The 27,205-nt window shown below is 41.8% G+C and overlaps 1 protein-coding gene across 1 annotated transcript; it reads right to left on the bottom strand.

Moving 5' to 3' along the window:
* Positions 1-515: 515 nt before the first annotated feature.
* On the bottom strand, positions 516-26,721 carry LOC311341724 (lissencephaly-1 homolog A-like). The gene is made up of 11 exons (XM_084466525.1): positions 26,580-26,721; positions 19,583-19,891; positions 12,156-12,240; positions 10,434-10,508; positions 9,875-10,081; positions 8,076-8,244; positions 5,831-5,933; positions 5,489-5,717; positions 3,569-3,670; positions 3,313-3,469; positions 516-2,653 (listed from the first exon to the last, which is right to left on the bottom strand). Exons 2-11 carry the CDS (start codon positions 19,612-19,614, stop codon positions 2,580-2,582), a joined length of 1,233 nt encoding a protein of 410 aa, XP_084322651.1. The 5' UTR covers positions 19,615-19,891; positions 26,580-26,721; the 3' UTR covers positions 516-2,579.
* Positions 26,722-27,205: the final 484 nt, after the last annotated feature.

The following is a 27,205-nucleotide window of genomic DNA, read 5'->3' on the forward strand; positions in this document are numbered from 1 at the left end:
AGTACACACTAGCAGGAGGGTGTGCATCAGGTATCCACATCCAGTACATACTAGCTCTTACTAGCAGTAGGGTGTGAAGCATGTAGCCACATTCAGTACACACCAGCCAATAGCAGGAGGTGACGCACCAGCCAGCCACATCGGCCAGTAGCAGGAGCCAGAGGTTGTGCAGTAGGTAGTCAGATCCAGTACACACAAGCAGGAGGCTGTGCAGCGGGTAGCCAAGTCCAGCACACAGTAGCAGGGGGCTGTGCAGCAGGTAGCCACATCCAGTACACACTAGTAGCAGGTTGTGCAGCAGGTAGCCACGTCCAGTACACAGTAGCCACTAGCAGTAGGTAGCCACATCCAGTTCACACTAGTAGCAGGTTATGCAGCTGGTAGCCACATCCAGTACACACTAGCCACTAGCAGCAGGTAGCCACATCCAGTACACACAAGCCACTAGCAGGGGGTTGTGCAGTAGGTAGCCACATCCAGTACAGGAACAGGAAAAACATGGCAAAGAGGCTAGATAAGATCAGTTAAGCAGTCAAATTCTTTATTAACAAAGAACTGCATTGGAATGAAAGGCTAATCAAATGATATCATTATGCATTTATTAATATGTCTTTAAATCTTTGTCATGTCTTTGATCACTAAACATTGCCAAAGATCTTAAAAAGCATTGATGTGCAGGGAAGTTAAATTAATTTCCTTGGTCAGCTACAGAGTTAGATGCAAGATACTCTATATATTCTACCTCCATTGGAACGGAATGGTTTCTCTCTAACACACTCAATAACGATTACTTGTGAACGTCTTCCTGCTCTTTGTAGATTATTGTTGCACCAAAATCAAAAACGAAAAATAGGAAGAGGAAAAGCCACTCAAGTGGACATTTGTACATATTTTAATTGGTTTGTGAGGTTTGCACTTTGAGCTCCTCCCATCTTAGGCTTTAGCTTTCTTGTATGCCCTTTAGATGAAAAACCAAAATCATGGCTCATCTAGGGAAATACACTGCCTTACACAGTGGAGCTCGAAACCGTAGCAGCAAACATCACCATAAACCATTAGTTAAACAGCCCACATACATATTTATTTAGTATGTCTGCTGCTAGTTTTTCCTAAGTTCTCCTGAATCCCCATGCTGCATTTCCTTGTGGGCAATACAGATTTGCTGAGTCTCTCCCCAAAAGGCTAATTTTACATTTTATATATTTACAGAATCTGCTCTTTTACCCGGCAATACTTTATTATACAGATCATTTATTTCCCCCTTTGAGAAATCTTGGGACACCCAGAAACCAAACCCAGGGGCCACTTTAACGTTGTGTCCCGCCTTTGTCTCTCCATTTGACTGGCAAATGACATCCCTACCCTTGTGATTTAGGCTGCAGTGGCACCACGGGACAACAACTACTACCGATAAGGACTCAGCTGAACGAACGTGAGCCAGACCGTATGACGTTACAGTGCAACTTCAAATGAATGAAGACACAGCTCCTGTCATTAATCAAGTGCTAGAGATTAGAAGATTTACTCCCTGAAGTCTGCCGGAGCCCGGGTTCCACAAGCCAGGGCACTTTTTGACAGTGACGGCCAAACAAACAGGCTATGGGTGTTTGAGGTAGGGGATCCTCACACTTGAACCACGTCAAATTTAGGCCTACATGCTCACAAAGAAGTGGACATCTGCGCCACATCTTAGCAGCCCTATGCACAAAGCCATTGACGATCATATTGGATTCCTGAATGCAAAGCAGAATTTCTAAAGCTTATCAGTGGTTTCTCTGCACATCTGGGATCCACCAACTTGACAAGAGTACCCCCTGCCCACCCCCCCCCCCAAGGTCCAAAGAAACATTCTTATATGCAGCCATTAAAATATCGTCTAGTTCCACATGAAGAAAAATGGTATGCACAGTTGAGAAATGAGGTTACAACGCTACAGATTATTCCAATTACAAAGCCCCACAATTATATCTCCATTAAGGGATTATATTGTTCCTTTTTCTTGCCTTTCTCCTCTGAACACCTCACCAAGCTAGGCACCAACAGACTAAGACAGTGAATGAAGAGAAATAAAAATACACAAAATAAATCGTACACAAAGAACGCCACTGTCATTTCTTAAATTATCGTGTGTTTTTTTTAGTGCCCTACATTTTTACACCCAGTCAAAAGAACAAAAGATCTGCCTTCGGTCGGTAAGGCTGCTTGACATATGGTCAGCCTTGTGTTAAACCTATGGTACTTCTAGACAATGTAATGTTAATTTATAGTATACAATTTTGGATTACCATGCAAGAATACTTTTTTGTGTGTAACATTTAATAGCTCAATCTACATCCAGGAATAATTTACATAGAAGGACAGTAGTTACTGAACCAGAGAGCACACTAGGTAAATACCCACGGTGGGTGGTCGGAGGACAGGGGGCTGGTTGGTGGGTTCTGGTGGAGGTGGAATGAAGGGGGGAGGTGAGGGTGGGGTGGGGGAGGAAGGCGGGGAAGGGTGGCTGGGGGTTTATTCGGATCTGAAGGGAGCGATTAGATGGCAGGGGTAGTTGTCCGTCCAATCTTCTAGGGCACAAATCAGCGACACTCCCACACTTTGACTGTTTGATCTACACTCCCGGTGACGACGTAGGGAGCAGCCTTGTGGAAATCTGGGTAGAAAGAAATGAGAGTATGTAAACAACGCAAGGCAGAGAAAATATACACCACCTGGAAATCTTAAGAGGCTCTGGATGAAATGCTATGGACAAAATATTATGAATTTATCAAAAAGGCACCGATACCATTTTGTAGGATATTTCATTTTGGTAAAACAAAACCATATATATAACCACTAATAACAAAAAATAACACCTTTTTTTTTTTTTTTTTTACACACCAGCCCTCGAACTTTCAATTCAGTTTTCTTTAGCAGTATCCTCCCTCTGGGGAGACCTTCAACAGCTCAAGAGGACTGGGCTTCAAACGCCTGCCCAGAAAAGCAGATCTCAGGCCAGGAAGGCCTCTAAGGAGCGTTCCCAAGCCTTGATCTAGTGAAATCTCAGCTTGGAGGGAGGGAGGGAGGGAGGGAGGGAGGGAGGTTGGTTGGAGTGGTCCTGGGGCAATTGTTTATCCAGCTCAATACAATCCTCAGGACGTCAAACAAACATACTGTGGGGGAAGACGTGTTGTTTCTACTGCAAAAGCATTTTCCTAAAGCAGCTTCCTGTAGCTCCAACGAGAAGAGTTCATAGGAGCCACCTGAGGGGGAAGCGATGTGAATCTCTGATACCCAGGGACGGTATGAAACGTGGGTAGTGGGGCTGCTTACCAAGAGAGGTTACAAAATGTTCGTGGGCATACAGGGTCTTCATGCAGCGCTTGTTCTTGTAGTCCCAGATCCTCAGGGTCTTGTCGTCCGCGCAGGACACTATAAACTTGCCTCCAGGGTGGACAAGCATCCCACGCACCCAATTGTCATGACCGACCTGCAACAGATGGGACGAAATTAGCCAAAGCCTTCAGTTTAATTGAGAATTCGAGAGAAACCGTTCAATTATGGTTACTGGTTATGGACGGGTCCTCACCAGTGTCATAAGGCACATGCCAATGCTGACATCCCACATCTTGATGGTTTTGTCTCTGGAGCCGGACAGCAGGAAGGGCCCAGGCTTTCCACTCTTCTTGACCTGGTGGGTGAGGAGAAGAGGATATTATGACCTAGACTTCACTGATCGAACAACGCCCCGCTCACCACCACTGAGCATCATGAGCATTACTCACTGGTTTGAGTGGGAAGAAAGGGGTGACGACACTTTCCATGTACAACACGTCAACGACACAAATGTCTGGCAGAGGAGCACAGGGCAGAGCACCAGCACAGGAGCATATCGCGTATCAGCGTATCATGTGCATTACAATAGAACAAATTCAAACCACAGGCTACACTTTAGCTATTCAAGGGCAATGTTTTCAACACAATATGCATAAAACGAATTGGTACCAAGCACACTTTGTAAGTCTTCTAATTAGCTTGTATGAAGTTAAGCACCTGCACTGTTAAGGTGTTCTAGGATATTTAAAAGGACTCAACCCTGGTCTGCCACAATATGTATGGCAATATTAAAAATGGAAAAAAACATATTTGGTCTCAAAATCCTATCTATCTTTACCGAATATACAGCCCTTTGACATAGTTCCTCTATGGCTAGAGGAAATCCATAATACATTGAGAGCGGCTTCTTTGTCCACAGAGTACTACTTTCCTTTGTTGCTAACCAAACAAAGAAGTCGTTCCCCACTGTACACATTCATACACGAGGTACAGTGGAACCAAAAGTCATTACATGCCCAACAGTTTTAACTGCTTAGGGGAGGGACTATTTTAATCAGTAAGAGCAGCACAATCAAAAAAGGAGTAGACGGGGTAACATTACATAGTTAATTAGTTATAATTAGTTATTTGGCTCCATGTGTGTGATTACAATGTCTCAAAATGGTTTCTCTGCCAGTTAATCCACAAATTCTAGTCCAAGTCTAAATTATACCACTGGTAACAGGCATATATATCTGAAATGGGCAGGCAAAATCGACCTACTTCAATGATTTTAATTGAACCAAGGACCATCATGAACCAATAGAACAGATCAAAAACACAGTTGTGAAAGCGGGACATTGTGTTTTCATTGCACTTGGAGGTGAGTCTCTAGCTGTGAGGACAAACGCTTTAATTAGATGAACCCAGCATTAGATACGGTTGATCACAAGGCAGAGAGGCGAGTGTGCCGGGGCTGACCCTAGGCCATTGCAGTTAGTGTGCGTGTCAGTGTTTGCGTGTAGTGACTGAGTGAGTTTCAAGCTCTTACAATACGCAGTGGTCTTTTATAGGTCCGACTCGTGGTTTCAGTGTGAGAGCTCCACACTAGCCTGACTAGCCAAGCGGAAAAGGAATGCTCTTGATCACCTAGAGATTACCGTGGACAGCACGGGTCACATAATGAACCAATAGTGCAAATGGCCCCACGTTTAGTATTCTGTGATATTATCAAGATTATGCATACGTCCATAAGTCCTGCTCTTTCAGTGTACCAGCCAGATATGTAGCCTGGGGTTTTAGCATATCTTTACATAAAAATAGATATCTTAAGCATAAAGTAAAATTCTACAGTGTATAACTTGAGTGACATCTGACTTGGGCCCACCAAGCCCATTTTCATGCCTTCTTCACAAAATAGATTTGGTTAAAAATGGACCAAAACGTCTGTCTTGTATAGAGAGGGGGAGTCTGGTAATAAACCACACGTACCTCCCATACACGGCCTTGTAAAGAGAGACCGTGTTGGGAGTCTTGTAATAACCAACACGTATCTCTTATCCCCAGTCCTATAAAGAGAGACCGTGGTGTGAGTCTGGTAATAAACAACACAATCTCCAATCCCCCGTCTAGTATAAAGAGAGACCACGTTGGGGAGTCTGGTAATGGGAGCATGACAGTAAACCAAACGTACCTCGGAGCCGGTGGCCTCCATGATGCTGGGGTAGGCGCTCTCGGGGGCCCAGGAGATGCACTCCACCACGTGCTCGTGCTCCCTCAGCTCGGCCTTGCACTCTTTGGATGCCACGACCCACACGCGCACGGTCTGGTCGTTGGAGCAGCTGGCGATCAGCGTGCCGTCTGGGTTGGGCCGCACCATGCGCACCCACTCCCTGTGGCCGGTGAAGGTCTTCACACAGTACCTGGTGGGGGGGCGCGGGGACATGAACGCACGTCAGCGCACACTTAATGAACACTACGATGACGACGGTATTGATTGAGTGCTCAGTGGTAAGGGTGGTTTCACGAGTCATACCCAGTTGCGACCTCCCACATTTTGATGGTTTTGTCCCTCGAGGCGGACACTATGTGATCTCCATTGGGCATGATGGTTACAGATGAAACGTTGTGGTCGTGTCCTGCAAATATTAGACGGGGACAAAAAAGAACAATGACCATCGGTATAGGGCTTGTGCATCAGAATGGATCATGGGAATTTGTTTTGGTGATACGGTGATATGTGATACGGTGATATGGCCGTTCTGTCATGATTCGAGAGAGTTGTAGTAATGTCAAAACCTAAAATCAACATGCTGTAACCGTGGCTAATCAAAACTTCATTTTACCTCGCTCGCATGAGAAGCACTGTGGCAGTTTCATACACAACAAGGATGAAACATAATTTCACAAATAATTCCTAAACACTGACCAAAACGCTGTTACTACCAATAACATTCAAATGATTCTATCCTTCCAAAATGGAGGCAGTCCTTGTCCTTGTCTTGTGTGATGTCAGGACGAACAAGTCCTAAACGACCAACCATGAGTTTAAGTGATGCTGTACGTATTTAACTTCAATCAACTTTGAGTACATAAGAACAGAGGATCACCAATGAAACAAACTACAATTTGGTTCAAGTATATTATAAATTCCACCCAAAAGTAATTTCAACTGTATGGTATTATTGTCTAGATTGTTGAACCAATTAATAAAGATCCACATTGCTGCAGGTAACTAGGTACTGAAGGGAAGAAGAGAAGGCTAATTACCTAGAATCAGTTAGTGTTTGAGCTGCTAAGCACAGTAAGGCCAATGGTAAAGAAAGTCTCTGAGGAAAAAGTCAACCCTGAGTGTGTGTGTGTGTGTGTGTGTGCATGCATTTTTGCATGTGTGCTTTAGGGAGGGGTTCTACTGGGCTACAATAAAGTCTGGCAGCTATAACAAGAAAAAATAATATGTGGTGCTGAAGAGGCTAATTAAACTGCTCTCCAAGTCGATACTAATCTTCTACACAGAATCAGTTATCCTGGTAAGCACAGGGAGTGTGTGGAACATGAGATATTAAAATGGCTGGGTATGCAGGGAGAAAATAGAAGAATGGAAAAAAGGGAATCTGTTATAATACACTCCCCACTCACTCAGACGCATCTTAATACAAACGTCAGGGTTAACAACTCCAATGCAGATTTTAGATCTAGCCTGTTTAATTGAGGGTCTACATAATGGGATTGGAGCACATGCTGTACCACACATTCCGTATCACACATGCTGTACCACACATGCTGAAGGGGAAATGGGGATTTCTCTAGACAGCTTAGACAGAAATATCACTCCGAGGGGGGGTCTCCCTATCAGTACAGCCTGGGGTAACATCTACAATCGGTACAGTTGTAATTTACATTGCAATTAGGGTTGAAAGGAAGATTGGGGAGGACATGAGCAATGACACACTATAGTCTCAGCTGAGGAAGATCGAGATAAGCTACTTAAAAATTCTCTCTTGTCCACTTAACATTTAATATGGCACATTAGGATATCCCAAACAGAGGAGTCTGTAAATGGGTGAGGTATTTCAGAGCAGGAGAAACACACGCTGACAGTTGGGGCTGTCTTGATTTGGAGACCTTTCAGATTTTTCTAGCCTGGCATCCCCAGACCAATTGGAAAATGGGTATTAGTCTGGAACCTGTCAGTACATTTTAGATTGGCAAGGGGCGTTATCAATGGGCGCAGACCAAAATGACTCTAGATGCAATTGGTTAGCCCTACAACCAATCAGAGCAACAATACGTGCAACATATCAGTGGAAGCCACCTTGGTGGTTTATGGAAATGCGACAACGGCGCTCCGAAAATCTATCTGAACGTGAAGGGGGCTGGACGCATGTGCCAGAGTAAATAAAGCATGAGCTTGCGGATTCGACTGGTTCCCGGCTACTTGTTGACCATCGGGGGATAACAACGTGATAATAAACAGTGACACACGGAGACCCAACAACCAATAATTCCAACTCAGGAACTCGAAAAAAATTTCCATCTGAATGTGTAACAATTTTTTTTTTAAATAGATTCTACTCTTACGACTACAATACTACTAAAAAATGCAAAGCAACATAGCCATCTTTCCAACAAAAATGTCCAAGGCTAGAGGTTTTTGAACATCATGTTTTTCTCCAAAACTGTATGCAATGAACAATAATGAATTATGCCTGCAGTTCAGCACAACTCCAGCAGAATTCACAGAAGAGATGGATCTTCAAGAGAACCCATTAGGCTCTTACCATGCATGGTCCTGATGCACTCGAAGCCTTGGAAGTCCCACAACTTTATAGTCATGTCCGCAGAACAGGATGCTAGAAGTTTGCCAGTCTGGTCGAAGGAGATGTCCTGCACAGAGTCTGTGTGCCCCTTGAGTGTGCGTTCAAAGTCACCGGTCTCGTAGTCCCAGACCTAGTGGAGGACACCAGACTGTTAGAAAAGGGTCCAAGATATATACTCACACTCCAATTAAGGGGAAAAAAGCAGAAGTACAATATTTGTTGTTCTGATTGGTATGAAGGATAAGCACACCTAAATATCACATCATCTGTGACTGTGTACACATGCATGCGTGTACACAGTCACAGATTATGTGATGTATAGGGATATTTTACCACCTGTGACATTATTTGTGTGTGCATTATTTCCTGGTTTAGAGAAACATGGCAGTGAAATAAAAAATACCCTGCCTTGAAAAAATAAATAAAAATGTCTCAATAACATAATAATGGTCAAACTATTACATCATTGCATAGCTAAATACACCTTTTACATTTCTGCTAATGAAAATACACTTGGGTTTTGAAAGACATGAGAATTTAATATAGGGTTTACAGTAATTGCAATCTGAATGTGATAGACTGTAATAGTAAGAAGCCACCTGATGTTAATGTTCGCCTGGCTTTCAGGAGGACAGACGGCTTGCCGTGCAGGATTAAGCCCTTTGTGGTCTATGCTGGGGTGGGGGTATTTAGACAAGCTGTGATCGGAGACACCAAGGATCCTACCATCTGAATGGGGATTTCCTTGCTACCAAGCCCCACTCCTTTTGGATTTGCATCTCATTGGGGGATTCCTGCCAACTCCTAGTCTTGATATAGTGGCAGTGAGCTACCAAACACACGTTATGTCAGTATAGGATGTCCAGAGCAGTAATGGATGTTTCACATTTTTCATTGACAAAATGACAGCAGCTCCAGTCTTTGAAATACCTCGGCTCACATTTACAGAATATTCGACAATAAAAAAAGGGCACAAAGTGGCAAGATGATGGATTTAAATCAAATTGCTCATTGTTCAATATTCTTGAACTGCCATGGAGCTGAATATATAATTCTCAACCAATAAAAATTAGTTCTGTGCCAAGTACTCGTAGCGTACTTGACGTTCAGAACCCAGACGTCATGTGACTGGGTGGGAATGTGGTTGTGCAGCTCCATCAAAGAAGAGACGCATGCACAAATGTCAAGATGAAATATGTTCACCAGACTGTAGGTGTGACCTCGAATCTTCGACGATTCTAATCTTCCAATAGATAGACAGCTAGTCTACATGATAGTTGACAATTACACCAAGAATGTAATGAAATACATTTGTGGGGGTTTGCCTGCATTTTGCGGTGTTAGGTTTGTTGCTTGATAACCCTTTTGTGTAATGGAAGTCATCAATCTGTGTTTTAGTCTCGAAGGATACAGAAATTCAGGAAAATTGTCTGATGAACCAAGTTATTATTTTCTAGTATGCATCATTGAGCTGCATATGTAAAGTAACATGATGCTCATGGTTCTGGTGCGACAAATCATATCCGACTATGCAAAATCTCAGTCGAGGACCCCCCCCTACTAACATGTCCCAGTTTGATAACCAGCAGCCACAGCAAGCAGGAGATCCAGTGATGGGATGAACCTTTGAACGGACAGAATAATCAAAGTCCACCTCCAAGAGGTTGAGGGTATAGGGGTAGATCAAGACCGGAAGCCGTCCGTCCAAAAACAAAAAAGTGTATAAAAAAGTGACAACGTTAACACAACCAACACCTCACCTTTATTGTGGCGTCTTCAGAGGCGGACACCATGACGCTGAACACAGGGTGGAAGATGACCCGGGTGACGGGGCTGCGGTGGCCGCTGAGGGCGTACTTCTCTGGCGGGCGCGGGATCCACTCTTTGGGGTCCCGTTTCTGGGTGACCGGACCGCCCAGGGTGATCTCCTCCTTGGCCTCGTTCAGCTTGGACTCCAGCTCCATCACCTGCGGCCGCACACAACACGTCAGCTCAGAGACACCGCTGGGTAGCTTTGATTCAACTAGGTGCAACGCACACGCACCGTGAAGATCAATGATCTTAAAGCTGTCCATTTTATGTTACTGGCAGGGATATGTTAGTGTTGAGTGTTAGAACATGTTAATATGTTGTAACAGTCCCAGATGGTTCTTTATACTACACCCCTTCAACTGTTAGTACTGAAACTGTATTTGTAACAGTCCCAGATGGTTCACCAAACTACACCCCTTTAACTGTTGGTACTGAAGCACTGTATTTGTAACAGTCCCAGATGGTTAATGTCACTGTTAGTACAGGAGGGAAAGGAAGGGTACAAACCTTCTTCTGTAATCTGATGACTGAGGTCCATTTCTTTTCCAATAGGCCTGCATACTTTTTATCCATTTCTTCGTTCTGTGGAGAGTGGAGGGCACAGAGTCAGGACAGACAAGGCAAGGAAAGCCAATCACATCACTGGGTTTAGCCTTAGCACCATGAGGAGGGGGCCGGGGGGCCAGGCTCCATGCAGAGTCTTTGGCTAGACTCATAATTAACCTGGCCAACCATGATTGCTAGACGGAAACAACCTTCAGCTACACGCACACACTCCTATTCTTAATCTCTGTCATGCAAGATAATCTCCTACAAACATGGAAGGTTTAAGCGGTTTATAGTCACCTAACCAGAATTGGGGGAAACTAGGGCCAGAGTAAAACCTTTTTTTATATATCACAATGACCATAGATTCAAAATCAACCAGACAATTCAGATTTTTGATAATTACAGTTTCAGTTTTCCTATTTCCTAATTTTGTAATTGAAAATTGCCGTTAAAAAAAAATATGTTTTCAGAGCATTATGCTTGGTTATATTTCTATAAGTCTCAGCTATCAAAAGGAGAGCATATTAGTCAAATACCGGTCATTTGACTAAGTTTTCACTTTCCAGACCACAGTATTTTTTGTGCCACATTTGTGAGATACAGCAAAAATCTTCCGGGGCCTTTGATCCAATCTATTCTCTGCTACTCCCTACAGAAACCTAACCAACAGATTGCCAGAAATAGCTTGGCCTGTTGCCATCATGGGAGGTGAGAATGAGTAATTATTATTTTTTTTAACTTTGGGACATGCCAATTTCTTCTGGGCATGGTGTATGGACTTGTTTATTCAAATCTTAAATAGCATTTAGCATATAAAATGTAAATTAAAAAAGCATACAAAAGGCCGGATTGTAGGCTTTCATAATAATCAACCACACCATGGCCCTCACGTTGTAAGATAGCCCGAAAAGGAATGTAGGACAGAACAGGCAATGGTGCAGTCATGGTGCAACTCTGCCATCTGCATGGCCTCTTTGCCCATTAGGTCAACAGACCCGGTCAGTGCAGTGCACGTACACACACAATTATGTTGCAAATGTGTCTGCTTTTGCTGCACTATAGCAGAACAAGATTTGGGGTACAACAATACCCCAAAACCATTATTCTCTTATCTTCACAACCAAAAATCTGGTGGCAAAGTGCTGCTTGGTACCAATTGCCTAAAACCCCTACAAGAGGGCCGAAACCCATACACAAGGGCCATACCTACCCTCGGTAGAGCACCCCTCCATGATAATGTGACAGGGTGCTAAACATTCTCACAATAAAAAGATCCTTAATGAATGGGTATAAAAGGTGGTGGGCTTTTAGCATGCTGCTGCTTAGGTGGGCAGTAGGACACGCGTGGCACTTTTGGTCATGAATTATTCAGTTGATTTCCAAGGGATGCTACAGAATAAGCCACTTTATATAATCTACGGTATATTTTAGCCAAGAGGAAATGTAACATTCAATTCTGACATGGTAACCACAGCCAGCTCCCTGAAATGTTACCTATAAAGCAATGTTTTTAATTGATATTCAACGCCATTTAATAGCATCTTTGATAGACATCTTGTCAAATAGATCACCTTTGTTTAGCTTACAAGTTTCCGTATAGATCGGTTAATTAAAAAAAAGGCAAAATAAAGTGCACATCAAGGCACAATATCTGGATGAATGAGTCCCTCGTCTACTTACCATATCTAGTTCAGCCTCCTTCTTGAAGGTGGAATATGCTTCTTCATAACCATTGGAACGCAGATAGTCAGCTATTGCACGATTTCTGAAAATGTTAAAAAAACGTTAACAATTAGTCTGGCTGATTAGCAGACAAGATATGTTCAGCACAATGAGAAGCAATCTGCTTACGCAGTGAAACAAAAGACCGAAAATGAGCATGCATGGAAATGTGTCAGACAAAGGGAATTAAATGATTCAACTTTTGTTACACATTCAGATGGAATAATCACATCCCCCCCACACAGTTAGTCTCAGACACAATACGAGACTGCAGTTCACAGTGTGCCTCTTACATTTCCCCCCCTGCACACACCTCTTCACATTTGACACAGATAGAGCGCACATCTGTCTGAGCTCTATAATGAGATAACATGGCTGTGGGCAAATAATGGAAATGGATGACTCCCTGTGGTGGAGATATTGGTACTGATAGGCAGTGCAAAGCCCAGGCAGCCTTACTTCCACAAATAAAGACTGACAAAGAAAAATGGTGGTAGAACGAGTCTACTCAGTTGACATCAGCTGCTCTACCAAGAACACAGCATGTGAGGCCACAGCCAAATAAGACCACGCTGTTGTTTTTTTTTATATGATGGCTGAGGTCAAAGCCATTTGTGCATATGGTCTTTTCCAGAGATGTTGAGAACAACCAAAACTAGCATTCACACATTTAGCCTCAGAAGAACATTTCCAGCAAGCCTCCCACAAAAATATAAGATCATATATCATCAAGTGTAGAATTGAAAGAAGCACAATATTGAAATATTATTTTTATGGTGCTAGTTTCCATTTTTTGCACAAAAAATAAACTAAGGCCTTATCCAAATGAGCTTTAAAACGGCTTAAATTGAATATGTCAATCAATGCAGTTCTAATTGTATCGCTATTGTAAAGCAACGGTGTGTGTGTGTGTGTGTGCATGTGTGTGTGACTGAGGAAAGTGTGCTGCCGAGCCTGAGAAGAGAAGCCAGGGATCACGTGATAATCTCCCTGCACGTCTCCACAGAGCAGACACCTTGAAGGGGGATCAGCAGTCACCGGAGGCTAGCCATTCCATGAGGTTTAAACATGGTGACTGTGTTTAAACCGAGAGAAACTGATGAGATAGGGACAAAAGCACACCAGTGGCTGAACACTGAGGTGGCATTGAGAATACGAGGAGAGAGATATCCAGATAGAGAGCACAAAGGGCTAGTCGAGCAAGACGAGAAGAGCCCATCCTGCCTTTTCCTGGCTTTGTCTGCTGCTGGCTTGTTTACAACCACAGCCTCACTGCTTGTGTCAGGTTTCAATCCATGTTGAAGTGACGGGGTAACCCTGTAACATCTGGCCTCTCCAAAAAAAAGAAGATCATTCATGGCCAAGACCAGGAATGATGAAATAAAAAGATTTGCAAAAGAATAAAGATGAAGGCCGGTGTGAAACCCTTTGCCCTCTATTCTCTCCCCTTCCTGAAGGCCCCTCATGACAGGAGCAGCCCGATTAGAGCTCAAGGTTAGCGGGAGGTTATCAGGTCTGTGACAGCCTGTCTGTCGCAGGTCTGGGGGTGGTGGTGGGGGGGGGGGGGGGGGAGAAAAGCAAACAGTGATGTGTGAGGTGAGGACTATTTATGGCAGTGTATAATAATGAGGTAGGAATGTGGGGAGAGAGGAAAGCTTTGTGAAGTGCCACGGTTTGTGTCCTTCCACAGTGTGAGATGACAGCCAAGATAGTGTGCCAATCGGCAGGCTAGGCCAGACAAGAGAATGGCTGAGTGCGATGCTACACCTATCTCAACTGTCAAAAACCTCAAATTAGACACACATGTACGCAACGAAAGGCTTCTACCCAGCCAAACAGACACAAATGTCAATGTTTGGGGCTCAAAATGTGTGACAACTTTTTAGCTGCCTCGGTTAGAAAGCATACACATTCAATATGAGACATTTAAAATAGCAGCATCTATTTACAGAGTCATCCAAATCCTTGCCTACTAGCCAGCCAACTTGTTTTGTGTTTACTTATACCAGTTGTGTCTACAGTTAATATGGAATAATGGGATTCAACAATGCGTTCTGGAAAACACGTTTTGCTGAGGTTACATGTTGATGGCTAAGCAGCAGATACAAGTACATTTTTCTAGGAGAATCACAGCAGACAGTTTCATATATATTTTCTAGAATAATATTATTAATAAGACAACTGTAAATGCTAGAAAATAAACAAAAATATAATATTTGCGACCACAATGCTACCACTTAGTGGGTCAGCCATGGCTCTTGCCATTTCCTTAACATTAATCTCCACTCTACACACATGACATCATTGTTTTCAAATTAAAAGAGAATTGAGGCAAATATAAACAACAATTCATGCCATCATGTTCATGATATATATCAAGAGTTTCCAACTAGAAATAGGTAAATGGAGGTGCAGAAAGAGTGGGCCCAGCGGTATCCATGGCGACAGGGAGCCCACAGCTAGAGGACGTGATTGGGAGATGGGAGAGGAGTGGCATTGAGGAGGGACAGCATAGAAGCAACCAGAGACTGCATCACTCAGAGCATATACAGTGGTATTAAACCTGGCCAGCCTTAACGTGTTCAAAAGGAAACATTGTGCAAGAAGGAAGATAACTTGCAATAAGAAAACGTATTACCTGCTGCAATATAACCAAGGGTAATCTAATGTATTTAATGCCCAATGTTATAGCCAGCAGGTTTGAAACACTACTCCCCACACTGCAGAATAGTGCTGTCCAGCAACTTCAAAATGGAGAGCCACTGTCTCATGGATGACAAACACTGAGGAGAAGGGAAGTAAAGGGAGGAGAGAGTGAGCTCATCCGTTAAGGAGAGTGACAAATGAAGAACTGAGTGCACTAGCCAACATTGACATCTCACTCACACACACACACACACACACACACACACACACACACACACACACACACACACACACACACACACACACACACACACACACACACACACACACACACACACACACACACACACACACACACACACACACACACACTTAGACTTTAAACTGGGAAAAGGGAGAGCCATGTCATCATATTATGTACAGCTCAAAGTACTAAGTCATTATTAAAGATAAACTGTATGTGCTGCAGATCTGAAACACATATGTTTATGCAGTGTCAGTGTCGAGACTGATCTGGGTATACCAGCAGCCAAGTATAGCCACTTGATCAACTTAGAGCAACAGGCCTACAAGTAGATAACCAAACCAACTAACAAATTAGTTTGCATCTTACTTATGCCTTCACATTTACATCTCATTGACCCATGCCCGTTAATGATGACCTATACATGACATGTGCTAATGAAATTTATATATATATATATATATATATATATATATATATATATATATATATATATATACACACACTGTCATGTCATGGTTCCGGGATACCCCAACTAATCTAGCCATTTTATGTTTAAATGAAACACAAAGAGCTCCAGAACCCTGCACAAATTAAACTAAGAGCACTACAGTCAATCAAAAATTGGATTGGAGTGTGAAAATAAATGTTATGCACACGTACAGCACATTACTCTATGGAGCTCTGTAGCTAAATTGGTAGAGTGTGGTGTTAACACAGCCAGATCAGCATTTCCACAACCCATGCCAAGCCTTTGGAGCAAGGAATCCAGCTCCAATATATCTGAACATGTCTTATATGTGGATCTAGGGATGGGCGATTAATCAAATTTTGATCGCGATTTCGATTTCAGAGTGAATCGATCACCAAACTAATATAATCAAGTTGAAACGATAAAAAAAAAATAATAATAATAAATAAATAAAAATATATAAAAATTGCAGAACAGCTGGATTCATATCTGGACTTTATTTTCTATTTGACCATTTTGTGTATATTTTTAAGGGGAAATTTCGAAGTTCTCATTTACAAAGTGTTTTTTTTGGAGAGAAATTATGAATAAATGCATCATGTTTTCAAACTCAAAAATAATCGATTCGATATTGAAATTTCAATATTGACCAAAATAATTGTGATTATGATTTTTTCCATAATCGATCAGCCCTATGTGGATCTAAATGTCACTTGGATTGTGCCTGTAGTTATTTCCCACCCTGGCATGTTACATACTTTTTTACCAAGGAAAGGAAATGCAGGGGGAATTTAAATACTTCCGTATTACAAACTGAAAAGTGATTATTTCCTAAAAAGCCTTCCAAGTTCCACATCTAAATTGGGTTTGAGAAAGAAGAAATGGACCTGACTGTTTTGGAACCTAATGGTGGTTACAATGAGGTACTTCTGGCAGTCACACATACTGTCGGGATTACGAGAAATGTTACACCAGTGTGATTTATTTGAATTTTATATATTTCTAGGATTTGGATACCAAAACAATTTGAATCGTGAATTAATGGTCAAGACATTATTGATGGTCTTTTTGATGTCTTAACCATATTGTAAAGCAGCATGAATATATGTGTCTATTTAGGCCTTATTTAATGCACAGCCGTGTCTGTTGGTTTAATATAGGCTAATACTGCATAGAGTGCCCGTAGAACACACAAGTGCAAATTACTAGGGGGGTACTTTAGACAAAAATATCTACTTTAGTAGTCTATATGAAAGGAAATAACAATGAAGAACAATCATATACAAATACAGAATTGCGTCTGATACTAAAAATCAATGCCAGTATGTGTACTGGGAATTATTTGGAAGAAACCGTCAGTCCCAGGACAGACAATGAAACCATGTGCTTCCATCCGTCTGTCATGGAGGAGGCAAGACTTGAGACATCCTGCTGATTGGACCCCCTGCTGATACATACTGGTGCCTTCTATACACACTGTAGCTATGGTGCCACTGACAAACACTCTATACATCTCCATCTGCCTGGAAACCATTCTCTCAATTCAAGCACAGCCACGCCCATGCACCACTCTCAATCCAAGCTAGGGTTACTTTCCTATTAATTGAGGCTAAAGACATTCATTACAATCAAATAGGAGCTTCAAATATGACTCAATCGAAAAAAAATCTAAAAGGAAATAAAACAAAGCTTATAATTAAATAAGCATAATACAGTTATATAAAAAAGGAGTATGACAATTTCCATTGTTTGGGACATGGAATGGGAGCTTTGCTTGCTCAGCCAATCCAGTTTGTCCATAATACTATAATGCAACTACTGGCCACCTCAATCACTACTGACCACCACTAACACATGGTCTGGCATTTATTGTGTTTGTCGTGACATTCACAGCCAGAGGACCATGAAAGCAGACAAAGTTACATGGCCCTTTTATCTGAAGACATAGAAAATGTCTACAGCAAAGGCCAACTGCACATGGGTGTCCACAGGCAGAGGATGGTTTGTGTTCTGGGTCTATTTTTATCAAATGCCTGCAGAGAAGGAGCATCCCCTGACCCTGAAAAGGAACAGAGATGTGCTTTTCATTAGATGTGCTTAGAAAAGTAAGACTTGTTTTGAAGATGCTGCGCAATCACAGCATCTGACTTTAGTGCTGATGGGGCCAGTAAAAGAGACAAGACTGCTCTGTTTGGAACAGCAAGTTTATCTAACAAGGTTCAACTTGTGAGAGACGGTTACAATGTCAATCCTGCTCCAATAATAAATTCAATTTTATAAGTGGCTCTAAATGTATGAAGAGACTGTTTGCAACCAAAAATAATAACAAATATGTTAATCCCTAGTTTTTTTATAAAGATTTATTTTTGCATGTTTATGCTTTAATCATAACAGATACAGTGAGAGGTAGACAGTATGAGAGAGAGAAGCAGCAAATGACCACGGTTAGAATCAAACCCGGGTCAATGCCCTAAGGACTGAGCCTTAATGGTATGCTCTCTACCCGCTGAGCCCCTGATCCCTACTTCTTATTTAGAATTTGTAAAATTCACAGCATCAATTTAATTCACCAAATTCAAGAAATGGTGACCTTCACACTTGAGATGCAGCTCATGTGTGCGCAGAACAGTGTTTGGTGTCTTGAGAACAAAGGTGTTGACCATCTGTTCCTTGCGTATGTTGTATAATATTAGAAATATTATTATACTTCATGCATAATGTAAAAAATAATCCTCTAAATATCCAATATACTCCATGAGAAGCATACTGGGAATGACTAACGATTAGGCTTTTTTAGTTGGGTACAAAATAGATATCGGAAGCAAAACCGCCCGGAGGAAAAACCCCTAGATTCAGTTTAATGCCGTATCTGGGGCCACAGAGGTAGATGGTGCCAGCACTAATAGGCAGCCCCGACAAATGGAATGCAATGAATTCCTGATCATGGCTCACATGGTGTGCTGGTCTTACACTATGTTCCTGTACACCATGGGCAAGAGCATTATGCAACAAAGAAACGAGAAGCTTGTTTGACAGGGAGCACACAGGCATCAGCATTCCAACAGAACTTTCCATTCCGACAGTCGGAATCTAAGAAACACATCTGAGAAAGACACTGTTCAGGAGAAGTGCCATGTCATGCAGACGAAACTGCATTTCTCAATGACATCAGAAAGCACAAAACAGGGAGTCAAATCAAATATTAACACATGTTGGAAATGCTCCACAGTGAATTCTATTCACTAAATCTATACATCAACAAACTCTGTATAGACTGCATCTATACATTGTCAGAGTCCTCACAGACACAATGTTTAACCTGGAAAGAGATTGGAGCTCTTAAGGTCTAGAGCTCAGAGACCTACACCTTTCTCATGCTCCTACCGTCTGGCAGGAGGTAGGTAAACATTTAATCCTAGCCTCAGGAGTTAATTATATAGTTAGGAGATTAGGCAGGGCTGATTTCTAGCCCAGCTAGTGTTTTTCCCCTGCTCAATAGGAAGCATAGACGGACCATGCTTTGTCAGAATGACTACTGCCTATGGAGACGTTAAAACCAATATTAGAAAAACCAGGGATAGGGAATACTCGTGGACATGTACTTCATGTAGCAAGCCAAACATCTATATGCTCCCTATCCTAGCTCCTGAAAAACCATACCTTCAACACATGAAATTGAGGTATTGAAAAATACATCATAGAAATAGAGCCAACTAACCCACAACTAAATATGCACAAAACAATGCTTGGTGTAATTTACCAGTAATCCTGAAATATATTAGGAAAAACAACTGTCAAATGGCATGGAAAGAGAACTTTGACACCTGTCAACACTAGCACTTGCCCATGGCTTGAACATGTAACACAAAATAAGCATAGCATTTTACCAGGTTAGAAGACTCAAGCACAAATCTGCTAACACTATGAAATGTACACTGGCATAAATACTAAACCTAAAGCTCAGCAGAAACATTTGATATTTTTTGAGGCCTTAAGTGTTGATATATCAGTTTAGAGACTTACAATTCATCGCGTTGCCTTTGCGAGAGCACCATGGTGTGGCAGGTTGTTATGGACAGGGGGCGAGGGTACTAGATGGGTGGGCAGGGGTACAGTTGCTCCGACCTCCTCTGTCGGGAGATGAGCGGGGCTGGTCCGAACAACACACGTGAAGAGGTGCTCTTGCACTCCTTAAGCAGCTCGTTGGTTAGGTCCAGTTAAAACGTTTAGCGTCCGAGAGGGGTCCGGGAATCTGCCTCCCAACCTGGTGGTGTAAGGGACAAGACGAACGGAGAGCCTGCAGACCAGTCACTAGCTGGGTCGACAGTGCATCTAAGGAGAGAAAAGAGGAGAATACAAGTCAGTTAGAGCTATACACTGGACCACTAAGTCCAGCAACACAAAACAACATCAACTCGAGCACAGAAGGGACTTCCATCAATTTACGGTTTTACACAACCCAAACCACCTAGTTCCAATCTACTCTTTTCAAACTCATTTGAGACTTTCACTCGGAAAGTGAAACCAGTGGAAAGATACGGTTTGCGCTTGTTTTGTGTGATTCTAAGAGAAAAATTATAACAGCTGTGAATGTTAAGGGAGTTTAATGATATACAATACGATCACTAGTTAAATTATGCACCGTTCCTACTGTAGGATATGGGAGCTACCTCATATGAAACATGTTTACCATTGGTCCTAAGCCAGTCAATGTTAACATTTTTCTACATTAGTAGAAGTATTATAGCCAAATGTTATTTTGGACAATAATGAAATACTAACCCATCTATAGAAAAAGTATACTACTTAGTATACTATGTTTTTTTCAAATGAAAAAAACACCTATTCTCTTACTTTAAATGTACACATTAAACAAGATGTTTGGCGAAATTCTTTTATGTTATGTTTGTTTCTTTCATTGATTAGAACTCCAACGGCTAGGCAAAGGTATGTGTAAATTCATTCTTAAGAAAATACATTTAAATCAAATCAGAACTGTGCCTGGCCATAATAATCATATATAGTAATCAGGGGGGTATTCCATCAACGCAAAGCCGGGCTTATTTTGCTTAGCCTGGCTTCTTTCAGCTAGAGTTGCGTTCCATTAATGTGGCTTAAGGGAATCTCCACTAAGTAACCATGGTAACTTATCCGACCAAACTAACCATCAAGCTAAACGCAAAGCCGGGCTTCTTTCAGCTAGAGTTGCGTTCCATGAACGTCACTTAAGGGAATTTCCGCTAAGTAACCATGGCAATTTATCCGACCAAACTAACCTGGTCGGGAGCAGGTTAACTGTCAGGCTAACTTGAGCGGTGTTTCAGAGAAATCCATCTGTCAGCAACAATTGTACCATCAGAAGGTTCCGCCAAGCCTAGCCCTCACAATTTTGTCATAAATGTACATATATGAAGTACAAACAGCGTATATTTTCACCAAGGGTCTAAGATTAAATTATGCAAATGAAATAATTCAATGAATTGCTATCTATTATTACTGTGGCTATTTTTTCAACATATTTTTACACTAATCTATGTATTATCGCGAAATCAGGAATCAGCGGCTGGGTGAATGGTCTAGCACAGTGTTTCTCAACCTTTTTTGAGCAAATGCCCCCCTTACCTTACCCTGATCCTCTGGCGCCCCCCCCAATATTATTGTTCCTAACCAACTCCACTCCAACTCGTGCTACATTGCTTGAATAAAAAACTTCTGTGCCGCTGGTTTTTTCTGGACAAGAAAATGTGTATTCAGAGTTTTATTAAAAGGTTTTAATATTGAGCTATTGAAGTTTAATACGTAACAGTGCTTGTGTACATTTTTATTGGTTATTGAGCTGTTAACCCGCAAACTTGGGTTCAATATGTGCACGAAAGACTCCCTTTGTTTACGTGACGTTGCCTAGCAACGCTGTGCATGTGCAGCCTTTATCCGCTTCGTTCTGAGTTGGCGAGTAGCACGTTTAAGTTCGCGGCCAAATAGTAATTAAAGTAGTTTGTTACTATACAAGTTAAGCGCCTGTAACATCAGTGTTAAATGCGTATGTGCCGGTTGGTGTGCGTACTTTATGAAAGTGTTTATCGGTTCGCAGACGTAATGAGCGACGTTGCAGTGGTCTACATGTAATGCGCACGTTCTATTGTTTACAATTAGCATGCTAAGCGGCATGAGCTTTATTCACGTCTTATGTTGCCTTACTATGTAATATGGATGAGATTCATGTTGCTTAGCGTAATGCCCGATCCACCGCTTGCTTTGCATGTCCCGCAAACCAACCAGTGGAAGTCAGGGGAGGGCGAAACAGTTTCGGAAAGCACCACGCTGCTGCGATGAGGTGGATTTGTTTATCGGCGTTACTATGGCGATCATGACGGCACTGAGCATAAAGTAAAAAGTAGATGAGACGATAGAGGGGTTAGAAACCCATATGAAGATAGGCTTTTTATTTCAGTTATCCTATTTTTGCACCGAAAATATTTGAAAACCATGAAAGTTTAAAAAGTAAAAAATAATGACCAATACACAAAGCAAAGTTGTGACACCCCCGTGTTCGTTCCCAGCGCCCCCCTAGGTTCTACGAACGCCCCCCAGGGGGCGCTGCCGCCCCCGTTGAGAAACCCTGGTCTAGCACTTGCCCTGTGATACGCGCGTCCAGAGTATTTCATAGTATTCTAGGCGTTGGCTTCATTTTGTAATTCCCTTTATTAATTAGATTAATTCCCTAATTAAGAATATTCAAAGAAATGGAAAAAAAATGGCATTTGATTTCTCTAATAATCCTTCCTATATTAGGTAATTGCGTGGGGATAGAACCCCGGACGACTTAACTCGAGACTATCTCCCTGCTTTCAAATCCATGGTCAATATTAAATTAAAATATGTTACGCTTAATACTACTTATGAATTCAACAGATCGCCGATTTTTGTGCCAGGCAGCCTCCCTGTTTCTATTAATGGTTACGGTGTTCCCTTTTTGAGTTATTATATGGTTGTACTCCTCATAGACCTCCACATGCAGCTTCTGTTCGCCGCTGGAAAAGACCCCGCTCGGTCCTTTTCGGACATTTGATCCATGATTCGACATTCACGGTTATGGGCTGGTTGCATATCTCGTGAACGCGCGTACTCCAGGATAACGTTAGCCTGGCTTGAACTAACCTGAGTAAGGCGCGGCTGAACTGCGTTGATGGAACGACTTAAGCCTCAAGTGGAAGTTGGCGCTAGTTCTAACCAGGCTTAATCAACTAATCGCCGCTTTCATTAGCGACTTTGATGGAATACCCCTCAGATATATCATATTTGTTATCGATCGCCGATATCTGCGTTTTTTACGTGTAGCGGCATCGGTTGATTTTTTTTTTTTATTACTTACTATTTTTTCCTGGCATGATTTACAGACAGTTCAATAAATGTTCCTTTTTTAAATGGAGACTTGTAACATTTGTTATCATTGTGTCATTTTTAGGATGTAAATTGAGGGAGCAAAAGCAGTATCGGCTCAAGGAAATCGGTATCTGCGTATCGGTCATCGGCTAAGGCTGATGAAAAAAACAAACAGTATTGGCCCTAAAAAATCCATAGCGGTCAATCCCTAATATTGTCCCATGGTCTGTAATGATCTGATGAACTGATAATGATAATAACATAAAATGATGTTTTGACATTGTAGGTATTGGGCACAATACCAATTTCATACCATGTTTATGATTTCAAAGAATCCTTCTCAGTAAGTGAGTGTCATCACATTACATGGGTCATTATTATATCAGAATAAAACCAAGTGTATCTTTGTATATGATACAATCATGTTTTGGACAGGCTATAAAACATAAGACTCACAAAGCAGTTTCATTATCTTCGTTTCGTGATGATACAACATATAATGTCAAAAAACAATTAATCATCAGCCAAGCATAGCAGCAAGTAAAAAAAGAGTGTTGCAGTTTGTCAGGTCCCCCTCAAACATGGGACGAGAACACCCAGGAAACACTCACTGAATTGCTTGAGTCAGCAAGGCAAACACAGGCGACACAGAATAATGACAGATGGAAAACATTTAATTTATTTGACTTCTGCATGCAAAAACGATATGAAAGATCTGTCCCATGCATCATGTTGGTCTTTGTATTCATTCAAATCGTCTGATTAAAGTTAATCTCACATTGACACTGAGTGAGCAGCCTGTTGGAATAAGTAAAGCAAGTAGCTAGCAGTATTTGCTTATCAACAGTGGACTTGACACTGCTAGGATGTAGCAGGAGAACACCTGACATCAGTCTCCCTGGAAACAAGCTGGCCACTGTACCCTGTCGTCATTATCTTGTACTGTTGCTAAAGACAGTCCAATGCTAACCTGGACGATGGCGCAAGAGTCCCGGGCCCTCATGACCGAAGAACAGCCCATGTGTCATACTAGTTCAGGATTGGGTGATAGTATTGGGGATCACAATGATTGGTATATATTGGTTTATATTGATAGATGGTATATGTATTGATTGATCGTATCATTCTACCTAGAAATGATGGTTTCAAATAAATCAATACAATACTAGAATAACTGCCAGGATTTTTTTTTCTTTTTCACGAGAAATTAAGTCTAGCAATGAAAGTAGTGTCTAGAGTGCTTCTTCTGAAATGACCACCAAGCATTCCCCAACGGAAATGGGCATACATTCAGATCGTCTACCATATTTCTGTCTTGAATAAATTGCTCTAGGCAGCTGGGATCCCTACAGAGTCTTGACTCTGCAGTATATTGTCTTCAAGAAAATCGCTATTGTCTCAAAGTAAGGATGTGTCCATTGTCCGACAAAAGGTATGATCCTCGCTGACACTTGTTGCTGTTCTATGTGCAAAACAAAAAAGCTAAATAGAATAAGTTAGAATTAATGACAGTGATCAATAGTCAATACATTTTTGGGTTTTTATTACACTTGTTTATCCAAGTATAATATTATATATATATATATTTCATAATACAACATCTTATAAAGGATGTGCATTTGAATTATAAGATTATTCAGGATTCTTAGCATTACAAGAATCTTCTATCTCATTATAAGTCTCATTATTTATTCATAGGAACCCTATATGGAGCAGCAAGTTGTGGGTCTCATATCTCAATATGGTTCTACTCACTTGGAATATGGGTCAAATAGAGTCACTATGTTTCGAATACCTGGGGAATGTCATGTCAGCCGTTGACGTTTCACAATAGTTGCTGCATTTGAGGCCTCTTCAGTGAGTCTGGATTGGTCTACTGAAGCGTTGTGTACACGTCATCTTGTAATATACCCAGAGAAAATGGGTCATTCCTGGGAATAAGTTCTGTAACTTGGAGTCATTCAACGTGAATGTAAGGTGCTATGTATATGCTTTGTATGATGGGAAACTGTACAAAAAAGGATCGCTACAGAACTGAAACTCAATTTTGGACATTTTGTGTCCTGAGACTTTTGACAATCCATTCAGCACATACATTGGTTATTATAAAAATCACATGATACATTAGCAACCCAATCTAAATTATTTCAAGCAGATGTAAATCTAAGCTTGAAACATTTTGATTAACAATGTTTAATCTGCTACAAATTAATCATCATCAGTATGTGCGATATTATTCAGCTTATTTTATTTATATGCATGCATTTTTAGCAGATGCGCCATAAAAAACATTTAGTACCCTCATACAAAAAACAACACAATACATTCTAAAAGTAGGCGTTGACGGGGTAATGTGACTGAGGTTCAACTGAATACTGGTATAAAGCAACGAGCAAAATATAATCCGTCAAAAAGGCCAATAGACAACCGGGCATATAGACAAAACTGAAAAGATCTCGAAATAATATCTACTTTCTCATCGTGTTCTCAATAAGCACGAGGAGAATGGCTTAGTTGTTCTCTCTAAATAAATGAACACACAAATAAATTGTGTTTACGTATCATAACGTTAACAGTCACCACACCACTTTAATGTAGAGTACTTCTTCATGTTGGTTTTACACAATCCCTTTCGAGTAATGGACTCCAATATATCAGCTACTCCACCCAGATCATATGCGGATCAACATCCACCAAGTTGCAGTCGTGATGACAATGCTTCTGTCCAGGCTAAGGGTACTAGGTAGGCTACATGAACACGTTAAAAATTATGTTCACAACCTAGGCGAGAGGTATTTAATAAACATAGCTCTGACGCCTGTCAACGATCGACAACGGTACATAATGGGCATTACTTGACATGGCTGAACCTACAACAAGCAGAGCGTCCTACCCGACGCCTGATGCACAGCTCATAGGAGCATTGTCCAAGTCACGTTACTGCCAGCATTGGATGTCATCGGGACGCTAGTCAATGACAACACATGGGCAGAGGGCAGCAATAATAGTTTACCACAAATATTTTAAAAAAGCCATTAAAGCTGATGTACGTCCATTTAACTAATAGCCGAATAGGAACATCACCTATACGTCTAACTTAAAATAATCTACAACATTGACACGACTAACACACGTTTACTTTCCCAGCAATGCAACACACACGCACACGGTCTTTGAAGAGTGTTCTGGACGGGTTGTTGTGCAGTTTGTTTTAACTGTAGTCTCCATGGACGTATCGTCGGCTCTGCCCAGCTAACATTAGCAGGCTAACACTAGCCGCTAACATTAGCAGGCTAACGGTGAAGTAACATCAGCCCGCTACCAGCCGGAGTCCCGCAACATGACACACAAGTGATGAGGACTACGATGTGGTCCCACATGATTAACACTTAGATTATGCTCCAGGTGGAGCACACCTTAACAACACTGTCTGTGTGTTTGGACCCCCCACAGTCGGTTGTATGTGTTGTTTCTTATAGAGATAACTTCAGACAGCGACCTGCTGCTCCTATCGGCCTGTCCGCCATTTTGAGACATAAAAGGCGGTGCAGAAACTAAACCTCCTCGTCCTGTACTCTTCTAGACTAACCCGGACCCTGTCCATGGGCCTGAGAGAGGAGTTATAACAGCTACTCACCCTATGACTATTCCTCGGTGTCCTGAGCTGCCTCCGGTGTGAACATAACCCTACAGGGCGTCAACACGTCTCAGTGAGTGTCTCTGCAGGTCAGGATGCGTCTCGATCGTCTCTAGCTTGTTTTCCTCCCGCAGTCGCCTCACTCTCGGGCACGAGCACAGCTCGCGTTCACAAACAGACGGGCGCATGCACCAGCTCGTGCGCACAAACCGACGGGGGCGCGCACGCCCTTGATAGCGGCTACTTTGTAATTTCCTGTGCAATATATTTAGTGTTAAATTGTGAAGACCGTCATCTAATTACAAATTCAAGAGGTTTCTTTCCAAAATATTAACTCGAGATGTCTACGAGGAGAAGAAATGTCTTTCGGTGTCCACTTTCAGTGGTCAGTGGTGAAATTACATTAATCAAATGACGACAATGTGATAAACGGGGTAAAATGTCATGAACTACAATTTATTATTTCGTTTTAATATAAAAGAATACCCAGATGAAAAATAATTGTTATTTAGTGAAAAGCAGACAAATATGTTACAGGGGAAGCAGGGTTTACACTTTGCTTGTGATGGCTGTGTCGAAGTCTCATGGATGTATTAAAATAGTCTCAACAGTTGAGAAATCATTTA

The sequence above is a fragment of the Micromesistius poutassou genome, assembly GCF_964030765.1.
Source record: "Micromesistius poutassou genome assembly, chromosome: 4".
Taxonomy (NCBI): Eukaryota; Metazoa; Chordata; class Actinopteri; order Gadiformes; family Gadidae; genus Micromesistius; species Micromesistius poutassou.

Bases quoted from the DNA above. Each gene is read 5' to 3' on its own strand.
- LOC311341724 (XM_084466525.1), bottom strand. From the start codon at position 19,614: ATGGTGCTCTCGCAAAGGCAACGCGATGAATT. The intron at 12,241-19,582 runs GTAAGTCTCTAA...TAACATTTTCAG, and splicing joins CAAAGGCAACGCGATGAATT to AAATCGTGCAATAGCTGACT. The intron at 5,718-5,830 runs GTATGACTCGTG...CCCCCCCACCAG, and splicing joins ATGTGGGAGGTCGCAACTGG to GTACTGTGTGAAGACCTTCA.